This window comes from Mercurialis annua, linkage group LG6 (genome assembly GCF_937616625.2).
Source record: "Mercurialis annua linkage group LG6, ddMerAnnu1.2, whole genome shotgun sequence".
Classification (NCBI taxonomy): domain Eukaryota; kingdom Viridiplantae; phylum Streptophyta; class Magnoliopsida; order Malpighiales; family Euphorbiaceae; genus Mercurialis; species Mercurialis annua.
In genome coordinates this window covers 47,086,955-47,109,320 of record NC_065575.1, presented here as the reverse complement: position 1 = coordinate 47,109,320, position 22,366 = coordinate 47,086,955, and the positions used below count along the sequence as shown (strand labels likewise).

Sequence of the window (22,366 nt, the reverse complement as noted above, 5' to 3'; positions counted from 1 at the left end):
TTTTCTAAAATTATAATAAATAAATAATTTTTCATTATATATCTTAATTATTATTTCTGTACTACGTCTTTGGAGGTTTTATCTACCACATATGAATTTTATCAATTTTATATGAATTGTTGCTTTCTCCAAATAGGGAACTTTACAAAATATTTTCTTTTGATTTCTATAAAAAAATCTTAATACCTACAATTCGATATTTTACGCTCTTAGAGATCGCTTAGTGGTTCTTTATTTAAAAGTTTAACAGAACAAGCGTGTCGTCGAAGTTTGAAGGTATGCTCTTCCGTTGGGCTGTTTTCGTCTCTGTCTTTTCTATCCAGTGCTCGCTCAACATCAGAAAATCTTCATCTTCAATCTTATTCGCAACATAATAAATAAATATTTCCTTGTGCTTCCTTTTGTAAATTTAGTTTATAAATTTAATTTCTACAACTTGAATCATAATCTTCTTGTATTTTTTAAATTTATAAACTTTATGTAATTTAACTAAGTTTATTTTTAAATTTAGAGATATGATGTTTTTATTGCTGACACATTTAGTTGTCATATAGTTTAATATGTTGTAATTATCTAGCCCATTTTTGTAGCTAGATTTGAAACTCTTATAATCGATTCTTAATCTAAATGAAACCATTTTCTGCTAAAAACAATTGACAAAAAATAATACAAATTAATATCTTCTTAATCTTATGTATAAGCAATATGCCCGTTCAAAAAAAACAAGACAAAAGGAATACTCCCTCTGTCCCATTTAAATTGAGAAAATTCTCATTGCACATTGTTTAAGAAATTTTAGTAACTTTACTTTTATATCCTCATATTACATTAAATTCTTCACCACTTTTTAAAAATATGCTTTTAAAATGTATTAATTGAGGAGGGGAAACGAAAAAAAGTAGTGTAAAAAGTATTCTATAAATAAAAGTTCTCAAATAGAATGGGACACCTAAAATAGAAAATTTATTCAATTAGAATGGGACGGAGGGAATATATGTTAAGTTTATTTTCATTATTACCTCTTTATCTTGTTCAAAATGGCAAAAATGATCTTCCAATAGAAAAAAGAGAGGCCAAATTCAATGACAAATGGCATTGGTAACCTTTTAAATCGATCTTGTCCAAGCACGCCATGTGGTGTAACTACGATTTTCTTGTTTTCTTTTGCCAAATTACAAACAATGAATATAAGAGTATCGGCCTTCATCCCAAATGACATTTAAGATGACCAAATTCAATCACAAACAACAATGGTTGACCTCTTATCTTGACAAATCCAAGCACGCCATGTAACTCCAATTTTTTCATTTTTTTTGACAAATTATCAAGTGACAAGCATTGCTCACAATAATTGATGCAATTTTTTTTTTCATAAAATAAAAAAGTACGACAAAAAATAGGCATCAGAGAAGCAAGCATTTATTTATGGCACACTCATTTTGCACCCGGGATTGAGGAGGTTAAGCTGCTCTAGCATTGCTTCCAAATCTATGTTGAAACTAGTCATAGAATGCCCAACAACCTTTACCTTTTTGCCCCAGACAATAATGAAACGTGGCAAGTGCAGATTCAACTTTGCTCACTCCTCAGTCCTTATAGATGCATTGACATGTCAAAATAGTATGACAAGTTCAATGCTCTCCAAATCTACCTATAGTTTGCCTCCAATAAATTGCAACTAATTTTTATATTTATATTGCAACTTGCACCTTTAAGCTTTTAAGACTATTAATCATAAATTGCAAAACATATCCAATCTTCCAGTCAAAATAAATTGTAGAAAATGGCCATCCTCTAATTTTGTTTGTTTGACTAAATGCAGTGCACCAACATGAAAATATCAATAGTTTGTTGTTCGTGTGAGATGAGGAGTAATTGACACCAATTACCATGAACTATCGATTTTCTCTTTGAATTATTTCTAAACTTTAATTCATATCACAATGGTTTTTAAATTCAATTCGTATCTCAGTTGTCCCTAACAATATAAAAATAATTAATCTACAAATTAAAGTCTATGAACAATTCTAGAAAAGAAAGTAGTTCACTTCAGAGTCTGTCAGTGCAAATTACCAGTAAGACAGTGTGTTGAAAACTTTTGACATAAGAAAGGCCCAGCCAAATGGTCTTAGATGAGGCCGTGAGTGAACTTTTTGAGACAATAAGTCCAGTTTGGGAATTGTGGATTCTTCTTCAATCGTGTACAACAAAAGGTAGCCATTCTAGCAGAATATAAAAGAGAAATTTACATCCTATATGCTTCGTTTATATTTTGTTTACAGATTTTTTTTCCAAAAAATTCATTATCAAACCTACTAAAAATCTATCAAAAAAAAATACTATAAGATTTGCTAGCTACTAAAAAACTACTAAAATCATATTTTTATAAACAATCTCACTTTAAGAAAAATTTTATAAAAAAAAATCCAGTAAAGACCCGCCATTTCAGCAAGAGAAAATTACATGCTATACCTTAATTTTAAACATATTTGCTGGCATTTTTTTCTTTTTTTTTTTTCAAATTTATGTTTTTATCTATCTTAAAACAGTTCTTTTTTTTAATCCGCCACTAGCTACAAGTTTGGTCATATCCAGATAAATTACCTGCCGAAGAAGTAAGTGTAATCTCGGTGTGCCGGTTAATTTCATGAATGAAATTGGAGCTCAGGCCATTTGCCGGAATTTATCACATAGTGACAAGACTTCTTAAATAAAAGGCCATTCCACAAGATGTCACCCAAAGAATCAATTCTGCTGGTTTTGACTTGCAATACGCTTTGAACTTAATCTGGTTTTCATTGCAAGAGATACAATACATATTGAATATTGAACCCCAACCTACGTAATACTTTTTGTATTTTGACACACAATAACAATAAAGCTAACATATGACGAGTTGTTTGTCTTACTTGAAAGTTTATTTAAATTATCATGTTTGGGTCCTCATATACATATCCCACTTACATATATGTCGTAAGAGAAAAAATTAAAACAAAAACATTTTACTATTACTACCAGGACATTAAATTTATTAGAGAGCATATAACTGTTTTTCAGACTCTTACAAACTTAAAAGAAAAAAAAGGAAATAATATACAAGGAAAATGACATAAATACGTGGCGATTCTTATAGAACTATAGTAACTACACCGATTAACTTATATAAGAGTCGGTGGTAGTCATTTAAAATGATATTTTACTATATAATTCCCAAAAAATATGTGCGTTTATTCCAAAGAAAATAATAAAGAATATAAAATATATAGACATGTTCGAGAAAACAAAATATTTAATTAAATTAATTTACTCCAAACATAATATTCGGTTATTTCATTTCATTTAGAATGTTTTGTTACCATATAATTCACCTAAAATTAAAATAAATTCTAAAACAAGATTGAACCAAACAATATATTGATGAATTTGGATTTTCCGACTTTAAGCACACTTCAACTAATAAAGCTAACAAAGCAAAAATGTTTCCTTCCGATCAACTTGAATTTTATTTAAAATAGCTACTTAGTTTAACTTAGATCTCAAATATGACCAAAATACAGACAGCCAATGAAAAAACCAAAACGGTAGAAGATTTCACCGACGGCAATGCAACAAAACAGAGAAACTAACAACCATATAGAAACAAGTAGAAAAAAGTATTTAGTTAGATCACATATGGTATTTTACCTTCCTATATAGATTTCTAACATTTGCATAGAGAGATGAAAAATTTTAAACTTTTTTTGGTCCGGATTCAACAAATCAAATAGGTACACAGATTTAATGTTTAACAGCAATATTATATCTTATAACATGGGGAGCTTAAGTTTTGTTCTCTTGTGGAATTGGTTGTATGCCTCGTACATGACATGAAATATAAAGTACTAACCTCAAGCTCCTGCATGGAGCGTGCCCGTCACTCCCAATTGCATATATTCACTATTTCCTCTAATAATTCAGGTTCCCCTATCTCTGGATGATGGGTCCCTGTCTCCTGAAATTTGCACAGCAACAATTAGATTTGTATACAAATACCATGCAAGTTGAGTGGGACCACCTTCTTTCAATTTCCTTTTCTGACTTAAATGATCGCAAATATAACTACGAAAAATATGCACGATATCATTAATTAAAGGTCTTGAAGGATCATTGATTCAATGTTTCTATGTTGATTTCAATACATAACCATACCAGAAAGAACAATATGTGGCAAGAGGAACTGATATTATGGAAAATTCTTAAATTTCGCCCTATAAATAGAGCAAGCCAATATCATCAATTGAAGACAAATAGAAATAAAAATGGAAGGAGATGGAGAAAGTTCACACACTCAATTTACTAGTGCAATGAATCTTACAAAGTCAGGAACACTTCATGTGCCTGAACGTTTTGTTCTTCCTCCATCTTATAGGCCAAATCTTGGTCACTCCCCTTCTATCATCCTTCCTATTGTTGACCTTTCCTCTTTACACGATCCTTCCCTTAGGTCTCACGTTATAAATCAGACACGAAATGCTTGTAAAGAAATTGGAATCTTTCAGGTATAGTTGTATTCTTGCAAATTCCATTGTAATATGTCAAATAGTAAGGCATGATCATATTTTCGAGTAAAGCTCACTCTATATCTTTTTTTTTATTATATGACATTGTCCTTATCATATTCTAATCCATCTTTCACTCTTCATATCATCAACAATAGTCGAATATCAAGGAGGGAATTATGCCCCTTAAACATTGATATTAAGACAAATGCGTCGTGATTAATACCTAGATAAAGAAAGTCCGTAACTCAGAGTTGATCTGACTCATTCAACACTAGCACCCTTATTTTACGTACATTATCGAGAAAGAAGACACATGCATGCATGATCATAAGTCAGCACCATGAAAAACTGATATGAATTTCTGTAAAAACTTACATGTTTTCAGGTTATAAATCATGGGATCCCTCTTTCTGTAATGGAAGATGCTCTGCAGGCGGCAACAGACTTCTTTAACTTGCCTCTCGAGGAGAAAATGCTTCTACTGTCTACCAACGTGCATGCACCGGTAAGATATGGCACCAGTTTAAATCATGCAAAAGACGAGGTTCACTTTTGGAGAGACTTTATCAAGCATTACTCCCATCCCCTCTCAGACTGGATCCATTTATGGCCTGCAAATCCTCCAAGTTACAGGTAAATCGAGTATTAAGTTGCATTCCTTAAATAATTATATACTATAAGCAGTAAATTTCACACTAGAGCCACAAACTAGAAGCAACTTCAAGTAAGCATAATTTTATCAGTCAACATAAATACCATTTACAATAGGCAGTGGTTAACATCAGCTCAAAACGAGTTTATGCGTCATGCCTTCACCTTTTTAAAAAGAAACCAAGCAGAAAAGAACAAAAATGATAATACAATGCAATGAGATCGAACCTGCTGCTGCCATTTTTTGACATTGCCTAAAATATCTTATTTATTTGTTTGGTCATACAGGGAGAAAATGGGGAACTATGCAACAGCTGTGCAAAATTTACAAAAACAACTAATGGAAGTTGTTCTAGAGAGCTTAGGCCTGACACCTAAGTACTTGCACAATGAGAGTGAAGAAGGATCACAAGTTATGGCCGTAAATTTCTATCCAGCATGTCCTGAACCACAACTCGCATTAGGGATGCCACCACATTCAGACTATGGATCACTGACAATCTTACACCAGAGCTGCACTGGTTTAGAGCTCATGGACCGGGACAAGAACTGGTGCTCAGTTCAAGTGACTGAAGGAGCACTGGTAGTTCAGTTGGGAGATCAGCTAGAAGTATTAAGCAATGGCCAATATAAGAGTGTGGTTCACCGAGCAATTGTTAGCTCTGAGAAAAAGCGGATTTCGATAGCAAGTCTTCACAGTTTACCTTTAAACAATAAAATGGCGCCGGCAAAAGAGCTTGTAGACGAACAACATCCAGCATCCTACAAAGAGTTCAGTTTCGGAGATTTTCTTGAGTTCATCTCAAGCAATGATATACTGCATGGAAGGTTCATTGATACACTGAAGAAGAATCCATGAAAAACATATGCTTCTAGGAATTATCAACACGTCTATTTTGTGTTTGTGTGCTGGTTCTGTTAGTAGACTGTAAAGTCTAACGACTGCATGTTTAGATAACGTACGTACTACCCAATGATGAGTGTACTTGGGCAACATTACACTAAATAAAAATTCTATAATATTTTCTTCTCACTATGGCAGCCGACTCTAATTACGCGTATAAGACAAGAAAAAAATTCCTTTTCTGTTACTTCTACAACACTAGAGTATGTATATCTAGCGTAAGGGATTGACAGAATAGAATAAGTAGGAAGATGGAGAAGAAGAGGAATAATTATACAAAAAAAAAGAAGTTAAAGAGGTTTCACCATTATTCATTTGAGCATACTATTTACGTAAATGCTTTAATTCTCAAATCAGAAAAATCTTATCATTCATGAGCTAAAGCCTAAAAAAGAACAACTAAAACTAATTCCTGAGCTAAACTATGTGAACTTCACATGGAATGAGAAAACCGTCTTTTTTACGCAAATGTGCATAAATATAACGGACGTCTTTTTATGTCAAAAAGAAAATTTTGTATGAACAACCAACAGAATTCCCAATACAAGCATCATAACTAGTTAGAATAAAATCTTATAAACTTTGATTGATATTCAAAACCATAAAAAACACAAAATGCTCCTAAATTAAAGCGCCAACTCTCCTTTAATTAAGCTTGTGCATTGGTTACAATAGCAACTTTCTAATTTAGGTTGATTTGAGATTAAAGATCAAAATTCAGTCAGATTCTATGAAATTAGTACAGTTTCAAACATTTTAGATAAACTGGATAATCATATTTTGGTAAATTAATAAAAAAATTGATGCGATTAGACATTAATAATGAATTTTTTTCCAATTTCTTAATCGTTAACAATGATTAGTAGCATTTTGTTCATCAATTCGCTATAATAAAATTAGATACAACAGAATCGGACGGCAATCAATTCATAATTGGAGATGCAAATGAAAACAATTTTACCAAATCTGCCAATAATGAGTATGAACAACAAATAAACCATCTCATCATAATCGAAGACATTCAATTAAAAAATCACAATGCAATTATATTAACCAGTAATACACATTTAAATACATTGATTTCATTAATATTTTTCAAGATAAGCGAAAAATATATAATTACTTACTGAAAAAATAAATTAATCCACAGTAATCCACTCGCTAATGTCCTTGTCTTCTCTCTCGCTTCACGATTGAAAGTTTCCATTACAGTGTTTTTGGAAGAAAAATGGAGATATTCGAAGCTTCTATTCTCTTGGTGCTTTAATGGTGTTTTAATCGGACGGCCAATATCATTGGGCCTGCGGAAAGATCTCATATCGACGTCCCTTAGGAGCCTGTGACGAACGGGCATTCATCCATTTTTTAGCTGTCTGTTTTGTTGTTTTCCACACCGTGTCTTCCATGCAGTTGGGGTGTTCATAAAGCGTCCCCACACAATCCCACTCCATCCAAATCATCCAACAGAGGTTTATCCGGTTTAGAAAATGCATTTTTAAATGAGTAATGCTATTTAATTCAACAAAATTAACTTATTTTGTTATACCGTCTGACATGTCAACAAATAAGTGATTATATTTAAAAAGGAAATGTGAGACATATATTTTTCTTTTTTTAAATTTGAGCAAATAAAATACTAACACGTCAGATGGTATAATAAAATGGATATATTTTGGTAGGTTAAATAGCATTTTTCTTTTTAAATTAAACACAAATACCATTCATTCTTTTTTTTAATGGAAGGGTAAGGCTTGTGAAAAAAATGAACTCACACCAATGAGTTATAGTTCAAATGGTATAAGCGCTATACAGCAAACTAATAGGTCGTGGGTTTGATTCCTCCCACAAGCGCTCCCCCTCTCCAATTATTAAAAAAAAAAAAATACACTCACATTTTTAATAAATTGCTGGTCAGTGCTTATTTCAACGCAAATATAAAAACTATTACTATCTATTTCTTTTAGTTTATTGTGAAAAATTTATCAACTACAAAGTGAATTATATAATCATTTTATATAAAATTTCCTGTAGCTATTTTCTTATGATTATTTAGATAGCATATACAATTCGATGTTATAATTTAAATAGATTGTCCAATTTGATCTGCAGTTACATGGATTAAATTTATTAATCGTCTATAATAATTTATAATTATCAATACTATTTATTAAAGTACAAATCTGATAATAAAAACCCTGTTATCCTATTAAATAATTAGTTCATCTATAAAATCAAATGTTATATTAGTCACCATTATATAAATATTTGAAAATATAAAATATATGTTCTTTTGTCTTTATTAATTATAGAAATGATATATATATATATCATTAATTGTCTTATAAAAATGATGCTAAAAAAGATATAAACGATATAAAAAGAAACTTTTGAAACGGAATCGATAAAAATACAAATTGAGTTTTTTTAAAAAAGTTTATACAATTATTTTTATATAACTGGAGAGGAAAAAGGCTTGTGGAAAAAATTGAAGTCACAATCTAGCAAGGGGTAATTGATTCTAGGGGTCACTATACTTTTCAAAAATTGGAAAATGGTGACCGAACTTCAAAACGTAACAAAATGGTTACTAAACTTTCAAATATGTGATTTTGGAAGGTTTTTAAGTGTTTTACAGTCAAATTATACATGTGTAGTAATCAAATTTTGATTATTTATGACAAATAATACCTTATATTTCATATATACATACAATCAACAAAAAATCGACTCGAAATATTTTTCTTCAGTGACCAAAAATCCTTCTATCTTAACATAACCAAATAGTACAGTAACTAAAATGTTACGCATTGAAGTTCGGTCACCATTTTGCAATTTTTGAAAAGTACAGTGACCTCCAAAATCAATTACCCTCTAGCAAGATACTACCCAGAGCTTATACTATTTGATTTATTATTTATTGGTGCCATTAAATTATTAAACACTTATCAATCAGGGAATTATCTTATTGATTTTCTCACTTTTATGAGAATTATGGGGGTTTTGACCATCACTACTAGAAAACAGCCATTTAGCGACGGATTTTTCCGTCGCTAAATGGCCAAATTCCGTCGCTAAAAGTGTTTAGCGACGGACAACGTCCGTCGCTATATATTTGGTTGCAAACAAAATTTACGACGGGACGAAAAAATTTGCGACGGATTTTTAAAAATTTAGCGACGGATTTAAATCCGTCACTAATTTTTAAAAATAAAAAAAATAAAAAAAATAATTTTTTTTAATTAAAATCGTAAAATGTAATATCATTTAAACGGTCGCCAACCATCACTAACCCACCCGCGATAGACCACACACTGTCACCGACCCACAATTTTTATAGACTTGCCAACTTCCCAGTAGGTCACCCATCCTCCCATTACTCCACCCATATCTCTTTAACCATAGAGTTCCCTCGCGCGTAGCTCCATTTTACCCAACTCATATATTTGTTATATATCGATGTGTTTTATATTTAAATATGACTAAAAAGAAAAAATATTTACTCCCACACTTTATTCCCGCATAATAATTAATTTTTATATAATAATTAATTTATTTTTTAATAATTTTATTATATAAAAATAATTAATAATTATTTTTTAAATAATTAAATAATAAATAATTTTTTTTTAATTTTTTTAGTAAATAAATAATAAATAATTTTTTTTATAAAAAATAATCATATTTTCAAAAACAAATTAATAATGTTTTTTAATTAATTAAATTTTAGCGACGGATTATGAAATCCGTCGTTAACTCGTCTCTAAAATTGACGAGAATTATTTCGGCAATTTTAGTGACGGATTTAGTGACGGATTCAAAATCCGTCAATATCCCGCCAATTTTAGAGACGGAAAATCCATCGCTAAATTCCCGCCAATAATTTGATGAGATTAAAGCAGAATTTCTAGTAGTGCATATTACCAATCCATTTATAAAAATAAAGATTTACTATTATATTTACATTGGGTGTGAGAGAATGAGCTGTCAAAATAGTTTGAATATATAAATTTACCAAATAAAAATTCCGGTTAGCTCGTAGATTATATTGCTTTCTTTAAAATATTTAGCGGCTCTGCTTAATTGGTACAAAAAAGTATATCAATCACACTGTTTTGAGAATAAAACAACCATCAATCTGATTCACACTGCACTATGAAGATCATTCTAATAACACCCGAGAAAAAATTGCTCAAGAATTAAAACGGTAATAAATATTAATAACGTTGATAAAATAATAATAACTAAACTGGTAAAAAATTGTGGCTAAAAGGACGTTTTAATTTGACTAAAACATTCTTTTTGATGAATAATTTGACTAAAAACATTATAGATAACGTTTAGAAAATAACTCATTCATAAGACTAGATATCCTCTAAAGTTCAAATTTTCGAGTTTTAATGTTCAACTATGTAAGCTCACTTAAGTTTCAAAGAAAATATAAGCTCACTTAAATGACTTAATGTGAGATTCCCACCACATAGATAGATAAGGCATTTTCATTTTCGTTTAAAATTCATTATAAACCAACATTTAAAAAAAATAAAAAAAATAAACTACTCTATGTTACGTGTATTACACAGGCATTGGACCTCCGTTGAATAAAAAAAGAAGTAGCATAACGTATTGGCCTTTGATAATTTTACATTATCCGCCAATTGTCAATAACAAATTGCTAGCACCTGCACTCAACAAACAAAAAACAAAAAAACATTATAAATAACAAATTCTTAAAATAAATATACAATTTATCTTGTAGAGAAATAATAATTCTACCAGAAAACCATATAAATAAATAAATTAATAAATCTCTTTTAAACCTTGCATTTTGCATAAGTTTATATGTAAAAATCCTGAAATCCAAAACAAAACAGTATATATAAAAATAAAAACTTTTAGATGAGAAAGAAACTAGCAGATTAATTAGTCAGTCATAGATTAATAAAAATCAAGATTTCGGAGTGGCATTCAAGAAAAATAGACCTACTTCTGTCATTTACCAACGAGTTTCAGCTCAAATAGTATAAGCGTTGGATAACAAACTGTCAAGATCGTGGGTTCATATCTTTCCACAAACGCTCCCCTTTTCCAATTATCAAAAAAAAAAAAAATTCTTAATCATTTTAAATATTTCTTCATCATATGTATTTTTCTTCACATCCCTTTAACATGAATGGTGAACTCGATGCTATTTAATCTTACTGATTCTACAATACAAAACAAAAGAATCATGATCATCAAATCCAAGTGTAATATCATTCCTCTTTGTGCGGACCAATCAACACTAAATCAGAAAACAAAACATAATCTTTTCGTTTGATATATTGAATGAAACAAAATGTGTAATAAGTGTTTCTAAGGCAGTGGCGAAGCCATTCATTGGCGGAGGCGTGCGCGTGCCCTGATCGGAATTGATAGAAGACACAAGTTTTTTTTTAGAAAAAGTTTTAATTTTCAGCTCCGCCTCTTGATTGATACGAAAAACGTAATGGCAGTAGACTAGCTAGTAGACTATATTCTACTACATGCAATTTTGAGCATTAATAGCTTTCAAGATTTACCAAAAACAAGAAACAAGGCATGAAAATATAAGTAACTCTTTTCTAAAGGAATTAAGATCTAGGTGTATGATTCGGTTCATGCCAAGTAAGAACTGTGCGATTTATTGTGTAGTTCATCCAGATTTAAGCGTTTGTCTCTTAATTGGTAACAAAAACAAAAAATAGAATGTTGCCTTTTATTATATAAAGAATCAAATCGAAGTTATAATATTAAATCTTTCATGCATGGATGGCTATCCGTTTAAGAAAAAGTAGACGTGATCATAAATACAGTACCACTATTTGTAATTGGTAAATAAAAAGCAAAAGAAGTTAAGCAACGCCTCAACTTAACACAAAATGAATGAAGAAGATTCAATTTGCAGATATGTTAATTACCATCAACAAATTTAAACCTTGAGTAGTTGAGTTGGAATTTTAGCTCCCAAAGTGACCAAAGAAAATTTGGATGATCAAACTGATAACTATCATAACATTGAAATGACAATCATCCGCGATGGACTATATATATATATCAAGACTTATCCCTTTCAAATGTTAAACTTAATGTATTGAATCTTGATCATATTAGGCTCTTTTAAATCAAAAAATACTGTAAAAATCTTTGCTTATCATCAGGCAATATGGTTATGAATTATGACACAGAAAAGTGAAGCAAACTAGAGAAGACGAACCTGCAGGCTCGAAGCGACATTCGCACGAACCGTAAACAAGAATCAATCGTTGAAACTGCTAGTGAAAGTGATTGAGAATGAGAAGGATCAGTTAGAGTTCATTTGTGTTGATTTTTAGGTCATTCGAATTCGATGCAGAGGTATATATATATGAACGTACATGGATGCAGCTGTGACATGCAAAGTACACTGTACCTAATTCTGTCATACTCATTACTGCCAAATCTGTGGGTCCGTACTATTTTCTATGCACCACTTCATATCTATGTGTAATTTTTCTTTTTATCAAATCTATGTGTATGACAATATTTTTTTATTGCCTTCACCTATCACAACACATTCACACTCTCGCCATCCTAATACTCTCCATGTCAAACAGGAAAAAAGAAATCGGCCTTGAACACGTATATTTTAAATAAATTATAGATAATTAATATTATATTTACTTTTTATTAAAAAATCAAAGCTAAAAGTTATCCAATGTTCATTATTTTTTCAGCTCAATCCATTTTTCTGATGAATAATCCATTATCCATACTAAAAAAGTTAAATTATTTGTGTCAGATTTTTTTTGATGAATTTAATTAATTTATGGTCTGATTTGAATGTGCTTCTTAGATCAAATTATTTTACCATCTCTAATTAAGAGTTAATAAAAAATATTAGTTGAATATTCTAAAATTTTATAAAAATAAGCAAATTTTTGGAGATATTTTCAAATTAAATAGTGAATAAATTTTTTTAACACAAAAAAGTAGTAGTCAGTCAAATTTATTGATGCTTAATAAATTATTCTGTTTTAGAAGCAATCAGTTTTTAGGGGATGTTTTAGATGTCGCATTGCAAATATATAAAAATGAAAAAAAAAGTATAAACATCACTAAGAGAAAAATCTCCTATGTCCCTTCTACAAATTGTTGTTTTAATAAAATGTTCATTATACTAATGAGATCTTATTATATAATGCTTATAGCGATCCAAACAAAATGTATATTTATTTGGTTAAACTATATGCATGATAGTATTTATTTTTATATTGATAATGGATAATAATAATAATTCAGATTCAAACATGATATGATCACATAAATGATAAAACTCTTTCTACTAAATTTTAATATTTTTTAATATGTTCAATTTTTATGATCAAAATATTCTTGATTAAAAGTAAAGTAATTTTGTGGTAAAAATATATTTTCAATGTCTCGAAATGTAATTAATTATACGTGTAATTCTATGCAAACATCAGACATATTGCCAAATTGATATTTGGAACTTGCAATATAATGTTATTTATGAAAACACATGGTCAAAATTATTTTGAGGTCATAACTTCATAAGAGAATAGTTTTATTCAATCAACAAACAATAACAACCCAACTTGTTAACTCATTTTCCTAGATATACATATATATAGACAAATTTTTATGGATAATGAAATTAATTTCTTATCAGAAGATGCTACGAAAATTCGTTCTAGATAATGCTATTTAAATATGTGCTGAATTATATATTATAAGGTCAAATATAAATTAAACCACAAATTTAGTATATGATTTGTAAATAAAATAAAAACTTTGAAACATAACAAATGTTTTGACAAATGGGAGCATTAAACTATTTTTTATTGAAAAACGTTGACATGAATACTAAATATGCATTATTCCGGTAGCTACATCAACATATATTTCAACGGAAATTAGTTTGATATTCTGATTATTACAAAAATAAAAATTGATGACCAATTTTATCAATATTTAAAGCTCGTTCGTGTTGTAATTATAAAAACGCTAATGATTATAATTTTATTTATAATTAACTATTTATCATAAATACTGAATCGGGGATGATGTTTTTCACATGAACAACTTTCACTGATGACGTATAGATTATCAGTATCTATATATACAGTACGAAAGCCAACTTTTTTTTAAAGGATTTTGTTATCTTTCAGAAAGTTGATGAAAACTGCTGCATGTTTGATGGTTTTGAAAAATACTGTATTTTATGTGCAACCAGTCAACAACAAATACCGTATTCGTGTGACGACTCATTTTTTGGCTCATAATAGACTAACATGCTTCAAATCTGCAAGCAATTTGCTGTTGGTGGCTCACATGCTTCCCTATTTTCAATGCTTATATCAACACATAGTAAATTAGTAATGAGATGCATGTATTTTTCTTTTATATGGTTCATATAGCTGATGTAAATACGTATGAAATTCATGATCACGAAGATAATTTTTTTTATTTTTTTGAAACTTTTAAACACTGCAAACAGCTATATATACATGCAAGTTGTGAAACAATTAATTCCCGCAATAAATACATACAAGTTGGATAATTTCTCGCAAGTTTTAAAAATATTTATCTTGATGAAACCTAACTTCCGTTAGATACCTGTAAAATAGAATATGATTGGAATGCTTATCAGACATTGGCGGTCCGATGAACACTCTAATTTATTTTTACAATGAGAAAAAAGAAGACATTTGTGGAATAAACTGATAGTTTAAATGTTTAATTGACGATATAAGAATATTTAAATGTAAGTGAGTATTACTCATGTCCTTTATATAAAGGTAAAATAATTATATCAAAATAAGATGTTTTCGATTTTGAATAAGAATCCTATTAGGATATGAATTCTCTTTTAGATAAAAGAAATTTTTATTCATGTCTTGTATGCCGTTTATTTGATTTTGTTAGTCCCATTGCTAAGCTGTCGATTTGTTGGTTTATAGGATTGGACACTTTTTTAAGTTAATTTTTTAAAACTAATTATATTAAAATTTATAATATGGTATTAGAGAGGACCTTTTTGTTACGCGTGAAGATGAGTATTGAAGTTATATTCGTTCCACATTTCTAGACTATTGGTTTGTTGTTGTGCATGTAAGTGGATTGAACATCAGCTTTATCATTTGGGAATGAATTTTACCCAAATTCACTTTATATTTCTTCCGATAAACTGAATCCAAAGCAGCGGTTTCACTGTTTATTGTTTTTATACGAATTAATTCTGATTTTGCATGTTTACACCATGAAATTTAGTTATGAAAATAAAAACAAATTATTTTGCATATTAATAGTTTTTAGTAATTAAATGAATTTTTATCATTTAAATTCATAAAAGACAATTAATATGTAGATTGATGTTTGTAGTAATTGATTAAAGATGATAAATGTTAATAAAACAAATCCAACAGGCATAGTTAAATTTTACGTATAATAATCAGGTAAATCAATCTTTTTTATTTCAAATACTACATTTAGAATTAGATGAATGGATCAATACAGTATGATTGTGTATTTTCTCTAATTTATCTATTTTCATATAACATTATCTAAATATGGAATATGATGTATTAATATATTTGTACTATTTATTGCAATCTATTTGCATGTTAAGTATATAATGTGAGCTAATTAATTTTATACATAATCACTTAAAACTACTCTATCTTTTCAATATTTCTCATTTGTATCTCAACCTTTTAAAAATATCAATTATGTTCATAAACACATTTTAACTACAATTAATTTTTAATTTTTTTCAAAAAAAATTGAACTTTTTTAATTTTTTATTCTATGGCCAAACCTTTTTTTTGTTTCCAAAAGAAATATAGTTATCAAAATAATATTTGATTGACCATACATAATTTTTTTAAGGGTTAATGTCAAAAAAATCACGAACTTTACACGTTTTCTCATTTTAATCACGAAGTTTAAATTTTCTCATTTTCATACACGAACTACCACTTTTTCCCAAATTCATACACGGTGCTTAGGTGGCACTTATTCATTGGTGTAAAATGACCCCCACCTCAGCGAATTACACTAATGGAGCCGTGACACCTCATCACCGTGCATGAATTTGAGAAAAAGTGGTAGTTCATGCATGAAAATGAGAAAATTTAAAGTGCATGATTAAAATGAGAAAATGTGTAAGAATCGTGAATTTTTATGACATTACCCTTTTTTTTAAAATGTTTGAAAGAATATTTTTATAATTTAATAAAATTAACGGCAAAAGGGCTCAAAAGCTACCCACCTTTCATTTTTTTTTTCAATAGCACCCTGACCTTGTAATTTTTTCAATAGCACCCTATTTCGTATTTTTCAGTTTCAATAGCACCCTAAAGCATCAATTTGAACTTTTTTCATTTGGTTAATATTCAAAAAAAATCCTTCATATATATCATAAGTTCTAAATATTCTAGAATGTTTTAAATTATATATAAACGCCCTCTTCTTCACAAAATTAAAAAAAATATTTAATTAAATTAGACTCGTGGCGGAACCCGAGACGAAATCCGAAGACGGGCTCCTCGTCTATGGAGGAAGACCATGGAAGACCAGCTCTGGTCTTCCATGAGGGAAGACCAGCAGCTCGCTGGTCTTCCATGAGGGAAGACCAGCAGCTCGCCGGTCTTCCATCTTCCCTCATGGAAGACCAGCAGATCTGGTATGGAGGAAGACCACCAGCAGCTGGTCTTCCGAGGAAGACGAGCTGCTCGGCTTCCTCCGGAGCGGGTTTGGTTTTTTTTTTTAATTTTAAATTAAATTATTAATATATATTTATTTATTTTTTTTGGATTTATTTGAAAGATTTTTAAGTTAAAGGACTTATTTGAATTTGTCCAAGTAGAAAAAAGTATAAAATGACCCTTAAATTTAATTGTTTTAATAAGTTTAATGCTTATAATAATAAAATCATCTTTTTTTTAAAATTTAGGGTGCTATTGAAATCGAAAAATACGAAATAGGGTGCTATTGACAAAATTACAAGGTGAGGGTGCTATTGAAAAAAAATTGATAGGTCGGTAGTTTTTGAGCGCTTTTGCCAAAATTAACAATGAAAATACACACAGTATGAATAGATTTCAAATTGAAAAGCTATTTAGTCAGGTGCACGGTAAATACTCCCTCCGCTCCAAAATAATAGTCTACTTTCTTCTTCTTTTTTGTCCTAAATAGTTATCCACACTTTTTGTAAATTACAATTTAAAATGTTGATTTTTTTTATATTGTCCTTATTTCAAATTTATCATTTATTACCATTGGTTTAAAAAATAAATTAGTGTTGACATTTAATAAAAAAATGATAAAAAAAATGAGGATAAAATTATAAAAAATTAGAATATTAATTGAATTTTTTATACTATATTAAAAGAAAAGATAGACTATTGTTTTAGGAGGAAGTAAATGATATTAAAGTGGTATACATCAACTGCTAGAAAATTTTTTAAATACAATAGAGATTGTGCGCTTGACAAACTAATATTTCAGTATCTACAACATTTTTTAATCGAAATATTTCAGTATCACAATATAAATAAATAATTCATAGTTTAAAATCCTCTCCGATCACACAGTTGAAAAAAGAGCAAAACTAGTACTCCTTTTTTTTTCCATTTAACTAATTTTATTTATCTATAAATACTTATCCATTTAAAGATTTAAGGTGATGATTTTAATCTCTATCTTCTAAATTTATCCACTCTATGTTTTACTTTTAAAAACATTTATTAACTAATAGGACTATATTAGCATTTTTGAAGCACTATCTTAATATGTACAATTTTAACTAAATGGACAGCTTAAAAAAACCGGAGGGGAGTACTAAATTGCAATTTTTTGTTAGACAAAAATGACAGACAAGAGACCTCAAGGTTGTTTTCATAAATCAACAACCCCCTTCATCTGTCCCAAAATCTCAAAACAGCAATAAGATATCATAGATTTGAAAGGAAAAAAAAACTACAAGCAAGCAAATGAAACGCCTGAAAATATACATTTTAAAGCATAAAATTAAGCAGTTATATAAATATCGAAAAAGCACATTATTTCAGCCAATTTCCTGCCAAGATTTACTAAATGAACCCAAAAATGGCAAACAGACAATATCTTAAAACGGGGTTCGGAAGAGCATCACTTGCCACCCAAGGTTGGAAAGTGCCCAGGATCTTCTATAGAAGGAGCTGCCACATTGCTTAATGCATCTCTGTTGCTGAACCCTCCTCTTGAACCACTGCCACGGCCTCGACCGCGACCACGACCACCTTGGCCATAGTATCTTTCTCCTTCAGCAGGCTTCAAGAATTCATTAATGCTAACGGACTACAACCACCACAAAATTGAGATGTTAAGATCAGTATTTAATTATAGATTTAGTCGGAACAGAAAATAATGAAGTGAAAAAGGAAAGCTAGTTGCAATTCTTAGCAACAAAAGGGACTAATTAACAGAGAAGTGACTAAAAATATAGATCAATACGGTGACATTATGGATGCAAGATGATCCGCATGAGCACAACACAACAAACCAATATCGTAACAAGCCACAACTATAGAACAAATAAAATTTATATATTTAAAATGACTTGTAAAGTAGGAAAAAAAATTCAATTGAAGATGGTGATGAAAAACATCTTATGGCCTCACCAAAAAGCAGGAAAATTTGTGCATTTAAGGTGGCAGGAAAAACAAGAATAATACACAAGGCAGGCATATCAAGAATAGCTAGAATGGAAGGCAAAACATGTGATAGAGCGAGAAAGAGAGAGTACCTTTTTAGCTTTCTCATATTTTTCAGAAGCCTCTTTCTGCTTATCCTTTTCAGCACCCTTGAAAAAAAAATTAAGTTAATGCTGGCTTCATAAAATTAAAGGCCAGGTAAAAACTACAAACAATCATGACACGCCTCACCAATTTGATAAAGACATCATCGTTGACCTTCTTGTTTGAAAGCTGCTGCATGGATGTAAACTCTGTAGCATCCACCTTCCTACCCTCAACCTTGAGTGATTGCAGGGCCTTCCTCTTCTCTTCCAGCACTTTTTCATATTCTTCAAGAGTCATATTCTGAATAGCAACATACATCTTAGGCTATGTTTATAGTAATTCATTGATTTTGTTCATGCAAAAGCCTACAATAAGTAACAGTAATTCCATGGAATAACAATTCCATGAATTTTGTGGAAAGAACAGTTATTACATTTCTTAGGAATAGCTATTCCATTCCATATGTATTCCATTCTATTAACAAAACATGGCCTTAGTCATACATGCCATTAATGCTTAAGCGGGTAATAATTGCTACAGGTTGCCATGAGACAATAACATCAAGTGTTACATTAACCAGATATTGTTCAGAAAGCTAAGGTTAAAATCTAATAAAATATGCATTAGTATACATGAACAACGGTACTCCAGCTTTTACATTTGAAGCACTAGCAAGACCACAATTAAAACCTTCCTAGACAGCTGCACAGCTTCACATAAACTGCCCAGGAGGTCAAAAGGAATTTGAAAAAGAAACACTCCACTTTCACTAAATACCCTAGTATTATAAAATTCAGTCTGCCATGCCCACAACAAATCTGAAAGAAATGCCTAACAAGTACTCTTAAATGGCATACTGGCATATATTCCATTCCCAGAACTATGAATCTGAAGAAATAATAACCAGAGAAATCTTGCAAAGATCAGCATTATAGGTCAACTTCTCCCAGACGGCACAAACAAACATATAATTAGATGTATCGCACAGAAATAAGTACTGTCTAGTATATGAAAACATTGACCTCATTTTCTGGATCCTTTTCTTCAGGTTCATTGGCAGGGCTTTCCTTGATTTCATTCGCAGGTTCCTCCTCTCCCACAGGTTTCTCATCACTTACATTTTTCTCACCCTCATTGACAGCTTCCTCGGTCACCCTAAAATAGCAAGTAATATGTGTTCCCCGTTAGTATACTATTAAAACGGTAGCAAGCGAAATATTGGAAAGTATGAAACCAGAAAGAATAAAATGAGATTTGCCTAGATAATATTTAGGACCGCACACAGCACATACTTCAATTACTCAAAAGCTAATATGTATTACACACTATATGATGAAATAAGCATATCAAACCACACAATTCATAAGTAAGAAGCCATATTGATTGTAAATGCCAGCTAAATCATAGGGAAAATTTCAAAGGAATGTGAATTGGCAAGCTATAATGTGCGCCAAAAGAAACGAACGGGGGAAAAACATCAAGCACCTAGAAATGACAATTACTGTTAAATGTGAGATAATACATACTGAAATGATGAATAATGTATCAAGGCCAGTGAAAGAACCAACAGAAATGGTTGAGTTGAGTGCATTGTTCATCGACAATTCAAAAGAAAAAGGTAGATCTAAAATGGGTTAAAGAGAATAACTAAGATATGGCCCTAAACCAGGACTGAAATCACCAAGTTCAGAAATGAGGATTAGTTGAGTGATTGTTGTTGGTTTATTAGTAAACTTACTGAGCAAGTTCATCAGTTTGAGTTCCCCAATTACCCCGACCACCGCCCTCTCGTTTGAACTCATTTCTGCAATTAGAAACAAATCTGATTAGATGCATAAAAACAAAAACCACTTGAAGATTAAACATAAAATTAAAATATCCACCCGCGTCCAGTCCCACTACGACGTTCAAATGCTCGACGAGGGCGTTCATCATCACCAAAATCTCCATTATTGAAGCCACCACGGCGGCCACCACGATAACCACCGCGAGGTGCACCATAGCTGCGTCTTTCAGAAGTCTTCCCAGCATCTCCATCTTCAGGAGCTCCTTGAGCTGCAGGTGGTGCAGAATTGCTGAATGAATTCTCATTGTTGGAGAATTCCCGATTATATCCCCCACGGCCACGACCACCATACCCACGACCACCACTTCCTCCACGACCACCTTCATTTCTTGCCTCTTTCACTATACAAATGAAAGGAAATGAAAATTAGTGCACAGAAACAGCATGCATGGGATAAGGCGCTTCAATGGGATCTTTTATCCCACTTGCAGGGAAAATTTCCGAACGTTTAGCATTTCCTTACGCTTGGCATTGCAAAAAATACGACATAAGACATATATAAAGATATAGACAAAGTTGAACTTATGAGTTATGACAAAATACATGTGTGTAGTTTTTAGTTTTTACACTGAAACACAAAGTATGATATCAGTTATCATTATTAATTTCAAGTGCATTCATTCCTTTACCATATATCATCATCTTCCAAATAAGTTTAACAATAGAATGTTCCTATCAGCACAAAGCACAAAATATATGCTACGCAAATGACAAAAGTTAACCCGAAAGTACCTAAATATGACTAATAAATACAATCCTCTTAGGATTGACAAAAAAAAAACTAAAGTTCTTTTAAATAATACACAATCTCAAAATACTTTATTTAGTGAGCTGAAAAAAAAGCTAGTAAAGTAAAGTGAAATCAGAAGGAAGAAAGCTCACCAGCCTGAGAAGGAGGCAGAGGCTTGGAAGGTAGCTTAGCCGGCTGCTGCTGCTGCTTAGCTACAGGCTGAGACTGAGTTTTCTTAGGCACGGCGGCGGCAGCAGCGGCTGCGGCAGCGGCTTTCTCCTGCGTGGCAGCTATGAGCAGTGAGGGGTCATCACCGTCATCGTCGCCTAACAAATCGAACGGGTTCTTGGTGGCCATTTGAGATGGAAATATAAAACCCCTCCCCCAAAATCTCACTGATTCTTCAACTTATTATAAACCTTAGCTTAACAACATGACTTCCATCGTTAATAGGGAGACAGATCTGGTAATAATAATGGGGGATTTGAAGAAGAAGGAGAGAAACCCTAGCCGCAAAGATAAAGGAGGAAAAGAAGGCAAAATAGTGAAACCTAATCTTTTTATTTATTTATATTTATCACCCCTCCTACTTGTTGTCTACTTGCCTTGTTTGTGTCTCTTCACTCTATTTTACTGCTCCTGTGGTGTGCCAATGCGCTTACACTCTTTTATATTCCACATCTTGTCTTCTTATTTGGAGCTGCCTTTCCCTTTATTTACGGATATGCCATTATATGAACTCTCATGCTTCCAGTCTTATCCTTTTATTTGTCTTTTTCTTAATGATAATCAGAAAGGAAGCGCTTACCAGAGAATTTAAACCCGCAATCTAAACACTTACTGCCTAGCGGCTAGCGCTTATAGTATTTGAACTATAAAACATTGATTTTGTTT

General features: G+C 31.0%; 2 protein-coding genes and 1 long non-coding RNA gene across 4 annotated transcripts; 1 reads left to right on the top strand and 2 right to left on the bottom strand.

Moving 5' to 3' along the window:
• Positions 1-993: 993 nt before the first annotated feature.
• LOC126654060 (uncharacterized) lies at positions 994-7,385 on the bottom strand. 2 transcript variants are annotated; one of them, XR_007632402.2, is made up of 4 exons: positions 7,224-7,385; positions 5,298-6,009; positions 4,917-5,152; positions 994-3,991 (listed from the first exon to the last, which is right to left on the bottom strand). It is a non-coding gene; the product is annotated as an uncharacterized LOC126654060 (long non-coding RNA). The 2 variants fall into 2 exon arrangements; XR_007632405.2 differs by having other exon boundaries at positions 5,298-5,954; positions 7,224-7,384.
• LOC126654059 (flavanone 3-dioxygenase 3-like) lies at positions 4,144-6,051 on the top strand. The gene is made up of 3 exons (XM_050348102.2): positions 4,144-4,538; positions 4,927-5,174; positions 5,481-6,051. Exons 1-3 carry the CDS (start codon positions 4,299-4,301, stop codon positions 6,049-6,051), a joined length of 1,059 nt encoding a protein of 352 aa, XP_050204059.1. The 5' UTR covers positions 4,144-4,298.
• A 10,723-nt stretch (positions 7,386-18,108) lies between the features above and the next one.
• LOC126686743 (RGG repeats nuclear RNA binding protein A-like) lies at positions 18,109-22,115 on the bottom strand. Its single transcript, XM_050380969.2, has 7 exons — positions 21,625-22,115; positions 20,780-21,083; positions 20,635-20,700; positions 19,919-20,051; positions 19,041-19,196; positions 18,902-18,958; positions 18,109-18,453 (listed from the first exon to the last, which is right to left on the bottom strand). The coding sequence occupies exons 1-7, from the start codon at positions 21,827-21,829 to the stop codon at positions 18,265-18,267; spliced, it is 1,110 nt and encodes a 369-aa protein (XP_050236926.1). The 5' UTR covers positions 21,830-22,115; the 3' UTR covers positions 18,109-18,264.
• Between the last annotated feature and the right edge of the window lie 251 nt (positions 22,116-22,366).